This window comes from Asparagus officinalis, chromosome 4 (assembly GCF_001876935.1).
Source record: "Asparagus officinalis chromosome 4, Aspof.V1, whole genome shotgun sequence".
NCBI lineage: Eukaryota > Viridiplantae > Streptophyta > Magnoliopsida > Asparagales > Asparagaceae > Asparagus > Asparagus officinalis.
The window spans coordinates 137,115,293-137,134,504 of record NC_033797.1 but is presented as its reverse complement, the minus strand read 5'-3'; the positions used below and the strand labels follow the sequence as shown (position 1 = coordinate 137,134,504).

The 19,212-nt window shown below is 39.1% G+C and overlaps 2 protein-coding genes across 10 annotated transcripts in view; one reads left to right on the top strand and one right to left on the bottom strand.

Annotated features, from left to right (window-relative positions):
* LOC109839490 (protein RFT1 homolog) overlaps positions 1–10,755 on the bottom strand; it is a 36,752-nt gene extending 25,997 nt beyond the window's left edge. For 4 of the 9 annotated variants that reach the window (XM_020407939.1, XM_020407938.1, XM_020407937.1 and 1 more), the window contains exon 1: positions 10,648–10,755. Coding sequence is in view for 5 of the 9 variants with exons in the window: in XM_020407940.1 (XP_020263529.1) it covers positions 9,813–10,003 (191 nt within the window). In the remaining 4 variants the exon portion in view is untranslated. Of the gene's footprint in view, positions 1–9,812; positions 10,282–10,647 lie in introns of those variants that run through there. The other 5 variants (XM_020407932.1, XM_020407934.1, XM_020407940.1 and 2 more) reach the window with 4 other exon arrangements.
* LOC109839491 lies at positions 8,119–9,452 on the top strand. Its single transcript, XM_020407941.1, has 2 exons — positions 8,119–8,444; positions 8,538–9,452. The coding sequence occupies exons 1-2, from the start codon at positions 8,148–8,150 to the stop codon at positions 8,778–8,780; spliced, it is 540 nt and encodes a 179-aa protein (XP_020263530.1). The 5' UTR covers positions 8,119–8,147; the 3' UTR covers positions 8,781–9,452.

The following is a 19,212-nucleotide window of genomic DNA, read 5'->3' as shown; positions in this document are numbered from 1 at the left end:
AGAAATCAGAATTATGTTTAAGTCCGTGGAAGCTTTTGGGCCTAACTTGCCGTCAGTGTTGTAAATAGCGGCAAAAAGCGGGGCTATCGTAACGCGAATAGCAGAAGCGGGGCCTCAGCGCCACGCGTAAGGCATTAGCGGCCTGCTTAAGCGGTAAAAACCGTTTTTAACTCGAATAGCGCGTTTTAGCGCTTAAAAGCGCTTAATCCTGTTATTTGCCGCTACAATTTAAACGCGAACCCGACCTCGAACCCGACCTCGAACCCGACCCGAACCCGACCCAAATACCGACTAAACGCCTAACCCTTCAGCTTCAACGAAGACTTGTGCCCTAGCCGCCTCTCGCATAATCTCTCCCGAACCCGAATTTTTCTCCGTCCAAGCTCCTCCTCCCCCTCCAAGCTCCGACGACAACATCCTCCTCCTCCAGGCTCCAGCTCCTCATCCTCCTCCTCCTCCTCCTCCAAGCTCCGACGATAACATCCTCCTCCTCCAGGCTCTAGCTCCTCATCCTCCTCTTCCTCCTCCTCGTCCAAGCTCCTCCTCCAAGCTCCTCCTCCTCGTCCAAGCTCCTCCTCCAACGGTCTAAGCTCCTCCTCCAAGCTTATCCTCTAAGCTCCAGCGACGACCGACGACTTCCAGGCGACGACCGACCGACTTCCAAGCTCTCCTCCAACGGTCCAGCTTCCAGTGACGACCACGACCGATGACTAACTGCAGGCTCCAGCTTCCAGCGACGTCTAATCGCAGGCTCCCGCACGAACAACCTCCGACCGACAAACTTCCAGGCTCCGACGACAACATCTCCATTTTTGTTGGCAGCAGCTTTGTCTGCAACAGAGAAACAGGTAATCGACTCCCCTTAACTAATTACGATGCTATATTTCTTGAATTTCTTCATAGTTCATTCATATTTCATACAATAAGCTTATCAATTGTTATTTGATGTTACTGATAATACAAGAAATTTACAACTAATTAATTTATGTATGCGATAAATGGGTTGAAGTACGCAGGTATGTTTTTTCATTCTTTAATCTTTATAATTATAGTACGTTGTTAGTATTATGTAATTATCACACATCTCATGTTTAGGCATCAAGTATGCATTTATAGAATTTTTAGATTTTTATATGATTTTTCTTATTATTTAGAATATTTAAATATATTTATATTTGATCGCTATTTTTCCGCAATAGCCCGAAATAGCCTAAGCGGTACTTCGCCGCGACGCAACGCGATCCGCTATCAACAACATTGCTTGTCGCCTACAACATTCCACCACTTAAGGGAGCCACTGCTTAAGAAGGAGAAAAAATACACCTAGGATATGATAAAAACTCATAAAGAGGTGTAGACCATCAAAGATTGTTCTTTCATGTCAAATGGTTGGAGTGACCGGAAGGATCGGTCATTGTTCAATTTTCTCGCAAATTCTCCTCTTAGCACAGTATTTCTTTCATCTATTGATGCTTCCGAGGATATTATGATGGGTGAAAGAATGTATCAGATATTTGATGAGCAGATTAAGTTGAGGACCTCAGAATGTTGTGCAGATTGTTACAGATAATCACTCTAAAAATTTAGATATTGAGTTCATTTTTATTATAAGTAATTTATGCTTGTTATTTAATTCTGATCATGATTTTAATATTGATATAGGAAAATTGTTGGAGGCTACATATCCTCATTTATGTTGGACAATGTGTGCTGCTCACTGTATCGTTCTTATATTGAAAGATATTGGTAAATTTTCATCTGTGAAATCGACTTTGAGTCGAGCTATGGAGCTGACGGGATTCATCTACTCACATGGTGAGTTTTGAAATTGATGAAAGGTCAGACTAACTACAGAGAGCTCCTCCAATCGGTAGTGACACGATTTGCAACTTCCTTTATGACTTTGCCCAGCGTCCACAAGTAAAAAAGCAATCTTAAAAAGATGTTCAACTTGGAGAAATGGAAACAAAGTATGCAAGAGATCCAAAGGGCAAATCAGCTGAGAGGATAATTCACATGCCTTCTTTTTGGAACAATATTGTTCGTATTATTAAGCTCACAGCTCCTCTAGTCTGTGTTTTGAAGCTTGTTGACAGTGAAAAGAGACCTGCTATTGGCTATATTTATGAGGTGATGGATAGATTGAATGAGGCTATTGCAAGAGTCTTTAATGATGATGCAACAAAATATACGCTTGTTTTTTAATCATTGATAAGAGGTGAGGTGGCAAGATCAACTTCATTAGTCTTTGCACGCTGCAGGATATTACCTTAATCCTGCATTTTTCTATGATCACCCTAATATACAAGGGGATGATAAGATTATGAAAGGCTTTTATCAAGCCATTGAGAAGATGGTGCTCATTAATGAGCAAGACAAGGTTGACAAACAGCTGGATATATACTGAAATGTCGAAAGTCTTTTTGGTATGGATATAGCCAAGAGAAACCGAAAAAAGAAGTCTTCAGGTAAATATCAATAATCTATTCCTTAATTTACTATGTGTTCTATAGGAAATAAAAATACGTTGCTAACACTAACAATCTATATTGACAGTTGATTGGTGGGAGTCCTACGATGCATCAGCTCCAGAGTTACAGAAGCTTGCTGTAAGAGTCCTTAACCTGACTTGTAGTTCCTCGTGTTGTGAAAAAAAATTGAAGTACTTTTGAGCAAGTATGTTAAGTTTCTTTTAATACAACAAAATTGATTCATTCCTTTTAAAGATATAGTATATTGAATTAACTACTTTGTATGAACTACAGATACACATCAAAAAGAGGAATAGATTGGATCATAAAAGGTTGCAAGATCTTGTATACTACAAGTACAACCAAGCTTTGAATGAGAGATTTGACTGTAAAGATGTCATTGATCCGATCAAGTTGCCTGATATTGATGAAAGCAACGAGTGGTTGCTGAGAAAATTTAGTGAAGGTGACAATGCAGAAAATGACTTGGTTCAGGACGAGGATGAACTTGCATTTGGTGTTGTAGAAGATGCAAAAGGAGTTGAAGAGGATAATGCTAGATATTTAAGGTCGACGAGTAGTGGGCGGATATCTTCGAGTGGTGGTGGTTCATCATCGAGGAGGAAACCGGTTTCAGAGTCAGAAGATGAAGAAAAGATTAACGAAGAAGAGGAAATTGAGGAGGATATTCCCCTAGAAGGGAATGATGATTATGTTGAGGAGGATGATTAGAGTCATTAGACTATTATATTGTTACTTATCTAATTTGTTTTAGTAGACTACTTAATTTTCATCAATAGTAGTGAGCTGCTCGAGTGTGTAGTATTATGAGTCTATGACTAAGACTCTATTTATGACTTTGGTAATTTATATTATTCATTTTGAGTCATTAACATCTTTTTATGTGAAGTTCCATGACCACAACTTTCTTTATGCATGTTTGTATATCCTAAAAATTTCTGTGTAGTACGTCTCGCTTCACTCAAGCGCGCATGGCATTGCGCATGTGCGCATAAACTAATTTGGCACCCCGCATTGCACCTCGCGCATTGATAACACTGATCCTGATCCCAAATGAGCACGAACTTCTATTGAGTAGCATCGCTTCTGCTTCCTCCCATCGCTGCACGGACCACACTATAGTTTTGTAATCTATATTTTTATTGTTAGATAAATAGATACTTGCCCCCACCCCCCAAAAAAAAGTATTTCTGAATTCACCACTGATTATATGTGATATGACTTATGTTGATTGCACTGAGTAGGTACACTTTTTTTCAAAAAGTGTAGTAGGTAATAGAAAAACTGTAATTCACAAAGTTAATCGTTACAACTTTCCTGCTTAGAAGAGAAAAGAAATAGAAATTAAATGTATACCAAGTACAAAATATTGTTAAACATTAGATGATCATGAGTGTTAACGTTGTTCATATCCTTGAGTGGATTTCTGTTAAATGTCATAAGGATTAATTGAATGTAACCTTGAAAAAAATGTTCACTGAAAAGGATTCTAAAGGGAAAAGCATGTTCTCGAATCGGAAATAAGCAAGAACTGTATTATCACCTACTAAAAGGAGGAAAATATGAAATATTTTATTATCAGCAACAAATGAGATTAGATGTATATTAAATCTGAAGGAGTAGAATATTTGTCTCCCCACATGTTTGCCAATGAGAAGAATCCATTAGAAGGATTTCAGTTGAGAAAAAAAATTCTCTTTCTAATCCTAAGTTAGAAACCATATACTGTAGCAACCACATGACATCCATGAACATTTAAACCAGTGCTGCTACAATACAAAATTTCAAGTAAATCATAGAAATATATTAAAGAATAGCAAGAGCAGTAGAAATTATTAAACGGATAGAAAAATATAGCATCAGATATTAATAAATGTGGGGAGTGTGTTTAATAAGGAAGACGCTAAGATAGGGGAAAAAGTTTCTTCTAAACGTATAATCAAACTCTTCGTCACATGATATACTATATCAAACAATAGAACTATAAGCAAAATTGCTAGGTCATCAATCAATGCTCTAAGCAAAATTGCTTCACATGCAAACTAGGTAGCACAGGCACGGACACGGACACGAACACTGAAACACTGATACAGACACGGCAAATTTGTAAAAGATAGGACGTGATTGTATGTGTGATGATCTTTTGAAGATTTAGAGACAAGATGAAAACCGAAACTGAGATGGATGAAATAATGTAATCAACAAAACGTGTATATCATGATGTTGACTTATGTAATCAACATACATGTACAATTGTACATATGTTTATTATGAAAATGCAAGCAAATTTGATTCTCACTTCGAATATCTGTATCCACTTCAATAGGACTTGGCGTTTCCATTTAATTTCCTATAATCATCAAGTATTAACCACACAACCACTAATTAATCGTACGTAGAAAAGTATTAAAAATTTTGAAACTGAGCAGCAAAAAATGAAATCAAGCATACAGAAAACAGAGAACAAAAAGATGAAACTGAAATAAATTGAACAAAAAAATGAAGTTAAACCCTAGGAACCTGATATACTTGACTAAATGCATATTTGAATAAAAAACTAGCATACAGAAAACCGAAAACAAGGAAATATGAAATCAACAGTAAAAAAAATAAAGCAGACAGATTTCTTCAACAGAACAAATTTTCAAAATAAACCCATTTTATTTTTTTATTAAAAAATTCGACCCAATCACTTTTTATTTATCAAAACCGACTCATTCGTGGCCACGTCAGCAACGTGGCCACGAAATGGGTTGGGTTTTTTTTAATGACGCCGCTAAATAGTCGGGGTTGGAAACCCCGACTATTTAGTTATGTACAAGCTAAAACTCATCCGACTAGTTTAGGGCCCTATCTAATTGATCAGGGTTGAAAACCCCGACCATTTCGAAACGGGCTTTCAAAATGGTCGGGGTTCCCAAACCCGATCATATGGCAGAGAGTTCTGGCCCAGTCGCAGCTGATGAAAACGGCTAAGGACAATAGTCGGGCTTGTGAACCCCGACTATTTGTTAACTGGGCCCGCCGCCTATAAAGGCCACAACTTCACCTCTCTCATTTTCGTTCGTTTCCAGCCGCTTCTCTCTCTCATTTTCGTCGTTCCCCTCCTCCCAAACTCTGTTTGAGCCACCAGTTGGGGATTTCAACCTCAATTTTCGTCTGAATTTCATCGTAAAAGATCTACCAGGTAATCTCTAGATTTTCTCCTCTTTTAACATGTAGAAAATATAGGGTTTTTTTCTCAATAACGAATTTTTAGGGTTTGAACTCTATTTGTAGTGGTTTATTTAGAAAATTTACTCTTGTTGTAGTTGAAATTAAACATTTGGGGCATAGAATACTCAATTTTAGGGTTTAGGATTTGGGGGTCAATTTTAGGGTTTTGGATTTGGGGGTTTAGGGTTGTAATTGGGGTTTAGGGTTGTAATTAGGGTTTAGGGTTGTAATTGATAATATTTTTTAAATTTATTGTATTTAAATGATATAACTTTGTTTTGCATAGATTGAACAATATGATTTTTATTGCTTGCTCTTATGGTGGAACGATTAATTATGGACTGAATAATATGCCAATGTACGTCGGAGGGGTGACAATCCCGTTAATGATATCGGAATCATATAGTTATCTTGACTTGGCTAATGAATTGCATCGAGTTACGACAATTGACCCACGAGAGTATCGACTAAAAATAATATGCAATTGGCCCTAATGAATTGCATCGAGTTACGACAATTGACCCACGAGAGTATCGACTAAAAATAATATGCAATTGGCCGATAACTTATGATAGAACGTCCAAATAATATGCAATTGGCCGATAACTTATGATAGAACGTCCGCAGTTGAGATCTCAAACGATCATTCGATTAATATTTTGTTTACTTTGAGCAAGTCACAACCAACGGTAGAATTGTTTATTGAAACGGTGCCACATAGTATGGGCCAAATATTCAAACCTCCAGGAGATTTCTCACGCATGTTAGATTTGGGAGTTGAGTCTGAAGGTTTTCTTTCTTCTTCGAGTGAAATGCAACGGACTCAATTTCAATATCACAGTGGTGCGCCTTCATATGAAGAGGATGAAAGAAGCGACACCTCTGATGGTAAAGATGAAGATAATGCACCAATCGACAGCATGTAATTTGTGGGTGAAGATGATGAAGAGAATCTGGATTGGCCAGATGAAGCTTATGTTAATAATGAATATGTTGAGTACGAAGAACCACCCCCGACGAGTTTGAGGATGATGAGTGGGTTCGTTCTTTCACAGTACATGATATACGCATTGGCGAAAGTTCATCCAATAGAGGAGATGATGAGGAGGTCCCTTTCAGAGTTGGTGAATTATTTAAGACTAAAGACCAATTGGTTGATGCTATTCGTGATTACTCAATCAAAAAGTTGGTCAAATTCAAGCAAATTAAAAACAATCGCACAAGTTATGAGGCAATCTGTTTTATGAATACACAAAGGTAAGGTCGGACAGAGGGGAATGAATCTAATTACACGTCCTTGGAAATTATATGCATTTGCCGGAAAGAAACATACTATTTATTATATGCAAGCCCCGAGCATTACTATCGTTGATAACACTCGTGCACACTCGAGCTGGGAGTTGACCGATCCGCATGTCCAATATTATGTCCGTCAAGCAGGTTTCTTTGAGTGCTCACAAATTAAATGGGTGAGACTTGATTGGGCTCTCTTGACGGCATTGGTTGAACGTTGGAGGCCCGAGACAAACACATTCCACCTGCGCCAAGGAGAGTCGACGATTACATTGCAGAATGTTGGGGTTTTGCTTGGACTCAGAGTGGATGGAGATGTTGTCACAGGTAGCGACGACTTCGACTGGTCTGGGAAGTGTGAAGCATTGCTGGGTTAAGTTCCTCACATGAGGGGTGGAAGGATCAAGCTTGAATGGTTGAGAAATAATTACATGAATGTTCTGATCGATGCGACCGAGGAGATCGTCAAGATGTATGCCCGTGCATACATACTTCACATGATCGGTACTATTCTTTTCCCGTATTCCACGAAGGATTCGGTGCACGTGAGGTGGTTGCCACTCCTGGAGGATCATGTGGATTGTGGGGGATTGTCACGGGGGAGTGTCGTGTTAGCGCATTTGTATAGGGAGATGACCAAAGTGGCTCTTGTTCAAAACATAGGATTCAAGGGTTGTCTCACACTGCTACAGATATGGTTTTGGGAGAGATTGCATTTGGGTTGCCCAGATTTGAGAGAGGCATGTGCTCTCGATGGTCATATTCCGTTAGACTGCAGATATTACTAAGTTATTTTGAAAAATATACGATTACATGTAATTTTATACATTTATTTTAATTAATACTAACTCATTGTATATAAATTAGATGGAATGTATCCAGATCTTGGCATACCTCACCAAAGGACCATGAAAACTTCTATAGGAACGAGCTCGATCAAATGGAGGACGAACAGATATTAAATCATAATATCTAAAAAAATTCAATCATTACATCATTTATTACTGAAATCTGCTTTACTTTATCTTTTTATAGGTCAAGTGGATGCCATATGAACTAGTTTTAGAGTCACTACCAGATATATGCAGAGAAGAGCCGGATGTATGGTGTGCTCGCGTCCCGATCATATGTTTTGAGATTGTCGAGATGCACGTGTCCGACCGTGTGCTCCGACAATTTGGGCTACAACATATCCTGGACCCTGTGGAGATAATAGAGAGAAATCCCAGAAAAGGTGCACATCGTCAGGATTGGGAACATATTTGCGATGCTTACATCGGGAGGTGGGATTACAAGGAAGAACATCTGCAGATGGAGAGGGCCGACACACCTGACCTAGGTGTGTATTTGCGATGGTATTGGGGGATTACTCGCCGGTGGATATTTCAGGAGAACAAAGCCCCTAAGGAGTACATACCAAGAGGCCTAGTTGAGAGAGAGTTGGTAAGTGTATAAGCAAAATATACAGTTATCTTGTGAGTTTTATTTTATTATCATCCAAATCATAATAGCTTTCTTAGGGTTTTTATCTTATAGGTACAAGAGCTCGAAGAACTTTCTACTATGGCGCATGATGCAATCCGAACGACTACCGAGCCAGGGCCGAGGAACACGTTCATTCGCATGATCAAAAAGATTCGATCCGCTCTGCAGAGGACGCGTAATGCAAGACGTGATGGACGTGAGGAGCGACCAATTGAGTATAGTCGTCGACGGTTCCGAGGACACACGGGGACAGGCTCAAGCGGTGCATATGATGAAGCTGGCGGCTCACAGTAGGCCCAAGCTGGATGTTCACAGTCGGTTCGAGTCGATGAGGATGTCATGCACTCCCAACTTCACACACAACCGGACGAGAAACTCATCCGAGCTCACGTCGAAGGTGAACGTGTCAGGGGGAAGGGGAGAGGGAGAGGGAGAGGAAAGGGAGTTGTATCCGATTGAAACTGAATATTATGTATCTGATTGAGTATTGATAGGATGTTTGCGTTTGAAACTAAATATTATGTATTCGATTGAGTATTAATTATTAGTATGTGAATTACATGGTATGTATCCGATTGATTATGGATTTTCAGTTAAGATTATTGATTGGTATGTGTATTATTGTGATTATGATTGTGATTGCATTGTGCATTGATTGTGGATTGATATGTAACAGCAGGAGTTTGAATTTTCAGCTGACAGTGTGTGAGTGAGTGTGCCAAACGATCGGGGTTGGTAACCCCGACCATTTTGTGCACGCACACAAAATGTTCGGGGTTCCCAAACCCGACTATTTTGTCATAGAAAAATTCTCCTCTACTAAATGGTCGGGGTTTCCAACCCCGACCGTTTTCACTTCCAACGAGCAACTAGGCCAGAGCTCTCTGCCAAATGATCGGGTTTGGGAACCCTGACGAATTAGACAGGGTACTAAATTAGTCGGGATTGGCAACCCCGACTAATTTAGCTTGTGCATAACTAAATAGGTGGGGTTGCCAACCCCGACAATTTAGCGGCGTCATTAAAAAAACCGACCCATTTCGTGGTCACGTTGCTGACGTGGCCACGAAATGGTGTCGGTTTTGATAAATAAAAAGTGATTGGCTCGAATTTTTTAATAAAAAAATAAAATGAGTATTTTGAAAATTTGTTCTTCTTCAACAAACTAATAAAAAGATGAAAGTGAGAAATACAAATCTTATGTTATTCAGAATTTGATGATTTAGATACTATATAACAAAGATCCCAACACAATTAAAAATTGGGTTTCAATTCTGAAAACCCCAAAAAAAACGCTAAAACTAAAAAAAACTAAAAATCACTCACTAATTCTCTTCTCCCGCTCTCGTCGAACTCCGGCGAACTCCAATTGAAGGTTTCTGGTCGGCGTCGAGCAGCTTGGAAACGGAGTAAAGCGGATGGGTTTGGTAACGGAGCAGCTTCGAAGAAGATGAAGAGGGGAACGGAGAAAGAAAAGCGCGATGGGTTCGGGTTATCGGGTTGTTTTTGAACCCCATAAGCGATTATCTTCAGTTTTGGGGCTATCGGGTATGGAGAAGGCGGATTTTTTTAGACCAGACCCGTATCCGCTACGAGTCTGCAGCGAATCCGCATCCAACACATTTCGGACGCGGGATCGTTGGCCCAAACAACCCTCTTTCCTATCCGCATGCAGATCTCAAACAACCCTCTTTCCTATCCCCTCCAAACTAGAAAATTAAATAAAAATCAGAAATTAATGCCATAAAGTTTGATGCTTTCTCTCGAACGGAACTCCAAGTCCTCAAAATATTAAGGGCTTGTTTGGTTACTAGAGTGTGTTTGGTAACTAAAGTGTTTTTTTTTTTTTTTTTTTTTTTTTTAAAACATCATACCATGGTGTTTATTTTTCAAACGTATTTTCAAAACACCATTTTATTGACCAAAAATTGTACAGACAAATCCACAAACAAAACCCACTTGATCACAGACACATAGTATAATCATGAACGACGCCGAGATCGAATCACAGTGTGATGCCCTAATTCTACAGAATCACAGCAATGAAGCCCTAAATTTCGATCACGAATGACGCCCAGATCGAATCACAGTGTGATGCCCTAATTCTATGGAATCACAACAATGAATAAATTTCGATCAAAGTGAGTTGTGGAGTGGGTACCTGAACGGCACGGTGAGCGGGGACGGCAGGGGTGGAAGCGAGGGCGACGGATGAGGACGAAAGCAGGGTTCTCTAGAGTTTTGGAGACGACGTGGAGGAGGATGTCGGCTGCGGTAGGGTGGAGTGGTGGTTGTCGAGTCGGGACTTGAGGGCGGAGTGGGTGGTTTTCGAAGGGGAGACTTGAGGCCAGAGCAGGCACCTTGACTTGACGGTCCTCGATCTCCCGCTTCAGCTTCCTCCTCCGTCTCGCTTCCTCCTCGTAGGCGCTGCGATGTCGAAGGCTGCGGGGAGCAGTCGGAGGCGGCAGCAAGTGCGGAGATTCGGAGAGGCGGCGACGACATTAGGGTTGAGGGGAAAGGGGATCGAGGGTTTGAGGGGAGAAAAGGGGATCGGGGGTTTAGGGTCTCTCACGTCAATTGACAAATTGTCATCTTCCACAGAATAACAATAGAGACGACCACATTGGCCTGCTGTTCCAGAACAATTTCGAACAGCAAGAGAAAGAAATTAAATGTAAACTTAGGATTACGTAGTCTAAGACCCTTGAATTCTATTATTCTTTAAACCCTAGAGCTTGCATAAGAGGTCGGAGAGTTTCCTACAAATTGAAAAAAAATTAAATCCAAAGCGACAGCTATTGCGCCTAAATTCTACATAGTCTCTCGAATTAAACTTGAATACTCAAAATCGATGGAATAGAACAGTCCAAAACCCCTAGATTTGAGGGGTATTTTTACAAATATCTATGATTTAAGGGGTATATATGCAAATAACCCTAAAATAAAGATATCAATATAGGCCTTACTAAGATGGGTTTTTAGACATTAGTCCCATAAAATAAGGTACATGGCACTTAAATACCCTATTGTTCCACCACATTTATACTTAAATAACCTATGCCGTAAAACATAGCACTTAAATACTCTAAGGACTAGTTTGGTATTGTTTTTTTTAGGGTTTCTAGTTATTTTTTTAAAGAAACACACACTAATGGTGTCTAGTGAAACTTTTCTTGCATACTTAGAACTACTTCTGCTTTAAGAGAGTGCTTTTAGAAACAAATTGAAAATGCTTTTAAAATCAGCTTATATATTTTTTAGTTTATATATCATATATACCTTTTACCTTATAACAACGATCATTAATCATAGTTTTGCCAAATATTTTAGCTGCTTTTTTAACTATTTTCGATATTTTTATTACTAAGCTGTTATTTTCAGTAGCTCATATAAGATGCTTTTATAAGAAAATTATTATAAATCTCCAGCAGTAGCGAACTAGCCCTAAGTTGTCAACCGCTAGAATATTACAATGAAAATTTCTCTCTATCCACAGTTTGATAAAAACCCTATTAAAAATCTATTGCGATGAAAATTTCTCTCTATCCACAGTTTGATAAAAAATGAGAGAATGTAAAGTAATAATTTTAACAAAATTAAGTCGATTGTAAATAGAACATATGACAATCACATAGGAATATTTTCTAGAATATTCTTACTTCAACCCAACTAAATGCAGTAACATGTCAGATTTGAACAAGTTAGAGCATTCTAGTTATATTTTTACAACTTAGAGTGCAAGTGTTGAGATGATGAAATAATAAGGCATCTAAAAGTGCCATTTAGCACGTAAAATACTAAAATATTTCATATTTTAACATAGTCCCTCAAACCATTAAAATTGCTAGTATGTCCCTCAAATCTTTCATATTTTGTCATTCGAATACACCCTATAAATAGTATTTTGCCATTCCAGTACACCTTATAAATAGAAAATATACATCAGATATATACATCAATAGAGGCACAAGAACAAAAATTATATAGAGGATGTTGGATATCAGGTTCCTAATATGTTTCCTAGTTTGTTTTGGTAACAAGTTATTGAGATTCCTAATCTGTTTTGGTAACATGATTTCAAATCTGTTTTGGTAACAGGTTATTAGGATTCCTAATCTGTTTTTTTTTAGAATTCCTAGTATGTTTATGATTTTAGGATTTCTATATATATGGAACAATTGGAAGAGAGAATTAAGAAGAAAATTGGGGATATTTGGAGCACAGAAAAGATGTATTTTCTGAGCTATTGGTTAGGGTTTTGTTTGGAGAGAATTAGAGATTTGTTGGTGAGATTAATTTGTGAGTTTGAGTGATTTGTAATCTCAGTTTGTACTCTTCTTCTTTATTAGTGAAAAACATATCCCCTTCTTGTCCCGTGGACGTAGGCAACTTGTCGAACCACGTTAAAATTGGTTGTTTGTGTTTTCCCCTTCTTGTCCCGTGGACGTAGGCAACTTGTCGAACCACGTTAAAATTGGTTGTTTGTGTTTGTGGTATTAATTTGGTTCGTTTGGCCTTCTCTCGACGTTCGTTTGATTTGATTTCTCGTAGCACGTTGGTTTGGTTGTTTGGCTTCCGCAGCGCTCAACAAGTGGTATCAGAGCTCGGGCTACGCTTGGGCTATTTGGAGGAGTAGGTCGTTTTAGAGGCTCGCCTAGGGCTTCGTTTGGTGATAAAGGTGGGATCTTTTGGGTAAAAGACTATCTTTTCAGTTTTGGATCTATTCTTCATTTGTTCCGTATTTGTTTTGGTGTTTTAAGAAAGATGGTCGGGAAAGAATGAGTTGTGGAGGGTACTTCCAGCGTGAAGACTGTCCAAAGTTTGAATATCCACTCTATGAAGATAGATGTGGAGAAGTTTAATAACACAAATAATTTTGGTCTTTGGAGATGTGAAATCTTGGATGCGCTCAATGCGCAAAATTTGGAAGATAATTTGGAGTTGGACGGGAAACCGGACGACATTGAGGAGAAGGTTTGGAAAAAGATGAATAAAATGGCGTGTGGTGTGATTAGATCTTGTTTGACTCAAGATTTAAAATATGATGTGATCAATGAGACTTCGGTTAAGAAGATTTGGGAGATTCTAGAGGGCAAGTATTTGACCAAGAGTGTAGAGAACCGCTTGCATTTGAAGATGAGGCTTTATCGCTTCCAATTAAAGAAGGGGACCTCCATTGATGATCACAAGAACCACTACACGAAGCTTCTTACGGATTTGGCGAATGTAGATGTGATGATTGAAGATAAGGATAAGGCGTTGTTGTTGTTGAGTTCCTTACCTAACGAGGAATATGAGATATTCGTTCTTACTCTTATTAATAGGTAGACATTTTTTTATAGTGAGATCACCGCTGCACTTGTGAATTATCAGCTTCGAAAGAAGGATAAGGAGACTTCAGTTGAGCCGATAGCGGGGGCATTGGTCGCAAGAGTAAAGAGTCCAAACCGTGGTAGGAGGTCACAGTCTAGAGGGGCACATCTTGGAGTTCGTAGGAATCAGTGTGCCTTTTGTAAAGAGGATGAACATTGGAAAGCCGAATGCCCAAAGTTGGTTGATCGAGCCGGAAAGAATAAGGGGAAAGCTATTCAAGCTTCAGAGGTGAATGTTGTCAAGGCTAGTGGTAATAATTCAGATTCGGATTCTTCAGGCTACTCGTTATCTGTACTACCATCAGTTTCTATTGCCGACTCTACAGAGTGGATATTGGATTCGGGTGCTTCTTATCATATTTGTCCTAAGAGGGATTAGTTCTCCAGCTTTCAGGAGTTGGAAAGAGGGGAGGTCGTGCTCATGGGTAATGATCATGAATGTCCTATTGGTGGTATCGGTATCGTTCGGATTAGGATGAGTGACAGAGTGATTTGGGAGTTGGTTGGAGTGAGGTTCGTTCCTCAGTTGAAGAAGAATATCATTTTACTTGGAGTTTTGGAGGCAGCAAGTTATAGGATGACCTTCGTCGATTCACCTTTGAAGGTCACATTGGGGTTCATGATTGTGATGAAGGGCGTCAGGAGGAATAATTTGTATTATTTGATTGGGAGCACGATGTTTGATAGAGAGCTGACGACTTCTTTGGATTTGGCTAGACTGTGGCATTTGTTGAGGCTGGGTTATTTGATTGGTTATGTCGTGCATGGTTTGTTGAGGAGTGCTTTGACTTACAGATTGAAGTCCTTTGAGCACATTGGTATGAGCAAGAAGATACGAGGTGAAGTTTGGTACTTCTATCCATCGATCGAGGGGTCTTTTAGGTGGTGTTCAGTCAGGCATTTGGGAGCCTTCTAAGGAGGCATCATTGGGAGGTAATCGGCATTTTGTTTTTACAGTTGGGGATAATTCTAGGCATTGGTAGGTTGCAACCAGGTCCCGTTGGTGTGAAGTCCTAGAAGTCAACAACAATTGTAACAAGTGTATTGGCAGAAAGGTAACCGATCGTTCTAGCTTTGGTATGGGTTCTTTCTTGTATTTGTGCCGAGCTCATGGCAGTTTGAGACACTTCATTGATGTGGAGACATTGGGGCGACGAGATGAGATGACAGTTTTGATAGGTCGTTCCTTACTGGAAGGGGATCAGCGTTGGTTGTCGAGCATTGGTTTTGATTTTAGAGCTTCGACATATTTGGGTCATCTTGGTCATAGGTTGCCGACTACTACGTGTGGAGATTTTGGATCTGGTGGAGCTGCTTCAGATTTTGGGTTGTGTCGGATATTTGGTTGCCCAGCATTTGGTCACATCGAGGATGTGAGATTTGATCTGATTGCATGTTTGAGATTCAGATGTTCGTTTGATTATCAGTTAGGAGCTTCTGATTTTGTTCTGAGCAAGTATGTCACATTTGACTCTCGGCAGGTGGAGAGTGTTGATCAGATCATTGGGATATCGCAACGGGTGGAGGGTGATGCTACTTCACATTGTGTGGAGATTACTCCATATACTCCAGATCATACTAAATCGTTTGGGATTCTAGCTGAGGTGACACGGTTTGGAGATCATTTGGATTTGGATGCAGATGATGAGTTGGTTTTGGATTCGAGTGCAGCTGGTGGACATGTTTTGGATACGGCCATTGATTCACCTCAGGTGGAGGTGTTTGATTTGTTTCAGTTTGGAGCCATTGAAACCGCTATCATTTGCAGATCTGTTGGTAATATTGGTGAAGAGTTGCAAACTTTTCTATTTGATTGAGGGTCATTGGAGGCCGTTTGGGTGAACTACGTGAAGACTTGATTCCTTGGGCAAGAGGGTACATAGGCAGTCATTTATGATGCAGTCGGTTTGGTGAGTTGATACCGACATTTGGAGTTTGTTTGCATTCTCGTTTGGGTTCTCGACTTGTTGTGGATTGAGTCCGTTATCGTGGATTTGTTCCACTTCGTACTAGACGCAACAAGTGAGACGTTTGGTTGGTATTGGTGTTAGCTCAGTTTTGGGAAAACTTCGCCGATGTGGAGAATTGTTGGATAGCAGGTTCCTAATATGTTTCCTAATTTATTTTGGTAACAGGTTATTGGGATTCCTAATCTGTTTTGGTAACATGATTCCAAATCTGTTTTGGTTACAGGTTATTAGGATTCCTAATCTGCTTTGTTTTTTGTTTTAGAATTCCTAGTATGTTTATGATTTTAAGATTTCTATATATATGGAACAATTGGAAGAGAGAATTGAGAAGAAAATTAGGGATATTTGGAGCACAGAAAGAGGTATTTTCTGAGCTATTGGTTAGGGTTTTGTTTGGAGAGAATTAGAGATTTGTTGGTGAGATTAATTGATGAGTTTGAGTGATTTGTAATCTCAGTTTGTACTGTTCTTCTCTATTAGTGAAAAAACCTATCCCCTTCTTACCCCGTGGACGTAAGCAACTTGCCGAATCACGTTAAAATTGGTTGTTTGTGTTTGTGTTTGTGGCATTGATTTAGTTCGTTTGGCCTTCTCTCGAAATTCGTTTGATTTGATTTCTCGTAGTACGTTGGTTTGGTTGTTTGGCTTCCGCAGCACTCAACAGATGACTCATTAAAGAAAATAGTATTAAAAAAACATAAAGACATGCCGAGTTCTTCCATCCTTCACAATTTTTTAGCTTCTGTAATTTTCTGGGCTTGACATTGGAAAACTTGAGGCAAATAACGATAGCTTAAAAAATAACACATCAATACAGAGTAAGCGGAATTTCAGGGCATTATTCAGTACTTTAGTCATAATCTTAAAAGCAAAATCGACTTTCTCATATTAAATATTCATTTAAAATTCACGTTTTGTTGATATATACTGCAAACAGTCTGTTTGTCGGAAAAGTTAAAAGAAAAATTAAGAAAGCAAATTTGTATTAATCTCCCTAACTGACTTAGAGAGTTATTACTGTGAGAGATTGTATTCATTCTTTTCCTAACTGACTTAGAAAAAAAATTACAACTTTTCCTTATCAGTTTCCCGATTTACAAAAGAGAGAAGGAATCGACGGAGATCATTCCCTTTGTTTAAAACTGGGTCTTTCTTGATGGCGATAGGAGCTTGATTGTTGTATCCCGTTGACGATCCGAGCACTTCAATTCATGGAACGTTAGTCTATTCCTCTTGACTTGACGTCGGGAAGAACTTGCAAGGCAAGTTTTGAACTCTTAACGAGTTTAAGAACTCTATAAAAGAGTTGATTTTAGAAAGAAAATTAATCATTTTTAACTGAAAAAATTCAGTAATCAATCTCCAAGTTCTTCAACGGAAACACGGTTCAAAAAACCAAGGCAAATTGCTCCAAATCTTCAACAAATGCCTTCACAATAGCTCCAAAGAGTGCCGACCTCCAAGATGATCCCCCCTGAAAAGATCCTTTTGTTCCTGATTTCTCAGATATTTTTAGGGGTTTAAGGGGTGTAACCGACCCGTTAAATCACTCTTTAATGAGGGTTTAATGCATTTAATACGTGCAAAACGGTTTTGGAACCGCTTAAAACGTGTTTGAATGGGTCAAACGCGAGGTTCGCGTTCTGGAAATGAGCTTCACGTCTAACTAATGAAACATAGAGCTGAGCTTCGCGTTTGAAGCTTGTAACGAGGTAGTGAGCTCCGCGTTTTGAACTTGAAACGCGGAGATGAGCATGTAGGGTAATCTAACGATCTAGACATGAATAACTAAACTAGAAATTCAGATTAAAGTTACCGTTCACCGACGAAAATAATGGAAGTCTTCTCCTCTCTCCTCCCGTAGCCAATGATGGGAATTAGGTCTCTTTTCTGCATACGGTTGAGAGGAGGGACTCCCACCCTTTATATAGATATTTGTGATTAACCCTACCCATCATGGTTTAATCACAACCGTGGGATTACACTCCGATTGATCCTATCCTTTAGATATTCAAGATAACCACCCAACTTGATAAACATGAAACTTATCTAATCAGACCATGTGGTTAGCATCCTGATCCTAACTTGAATCGATGGCAACTTTAAATCAAATCCAAAATTGAGTAGGTTGGGCCACATAGGTTCGTTGGATTAATCGAACCCAACAATCTCCCACTTGGCACAACATACCTCATTTTAATTTTAAAAACATTTAAATTTTCAAAAACTTTTAAAAGTCGGGTGCGCACCCATTTATTTTAGAAAACAACTTGTTGCCATGATTCTAATTAGGATAGTTTCCGAAACCTTTTCCTTAAAACAAAAGTACCACTAATGGTTGATCGTGAAAACACTATATGCTCTAATATGGCACAAGGTCACTCCACGGTCCAACCGCTAGTACCACTAATGTTCTAAAGATATTTTCCTTATGGTGGTTTTAGTGGAGTGTAATAGAGCCGTACATCCCTTATGGTCAAATCTGATGTACGCTCTTAAGTGTCCTCTGCAACATACACAAACATGTATGTCGTTCTGAAACTTTTATCGGCATCCGCCATGTGAAAGCCATCACCTTTAGTCCAGAACGAAAGCCTCAAATATGATGCCCAATCATATTCAGCTTCTGCACAAATTTAAGAGTCTCTTTACTTTAACCTTTATGACTCTATGGACCACTATCTTTAATTCGAGTTTCCTTAGGATTAATTTGAAACTCTTTACTTTAAACTTTAGTTTTTCTTTACTTTAAAAAATATATATATATATCAAGCAACAATGACCAATAACACAATGCTTGAAAAATATCAAACTGCTAATATAAAAATCAGCATAACAGTTTCTTTATGAGCTCAAAGCAATCCTGAATATAGTACTTGAAAATAAAACAAAACTACCACGACAACTAAATCTCACTGATCATATAGAATCGAAAGACTCTAAAAACACCCATACTGGATACATGTTCCTTGAAGAGCCCTGGAGAAATTCTCTTGGTCAAAGGATCAGCAATCATCAACTGAGTCGGCAGGTGAGGAACCTCAATCAATCCTTGTTCGACCTTATCAAGGACTAAAAAGTACTTCACACCGATGTGCTTATTCCTACTGGAAAAATTCTTGTTCTTTACAAATTGTACGACTGCCTGATTGTCACAATACAACTTTACTGGTCTCTGAATGGAATCCACCACCTTTAGTTCACTGATGAAATTCTTGAGCCAAGAGGCATGCAATGTTGCTTCAAAAACAGCACCATACTCTGCCTACATGGTAGATGTCGTCACTAAGGACTGCTTGACACTTTTCTAGGAAACTGTTCCTCCAGTGAGCAGAAATATATAACCTGATGTTGATTTTCTGCTATCAGCACGTCATGCGAAAT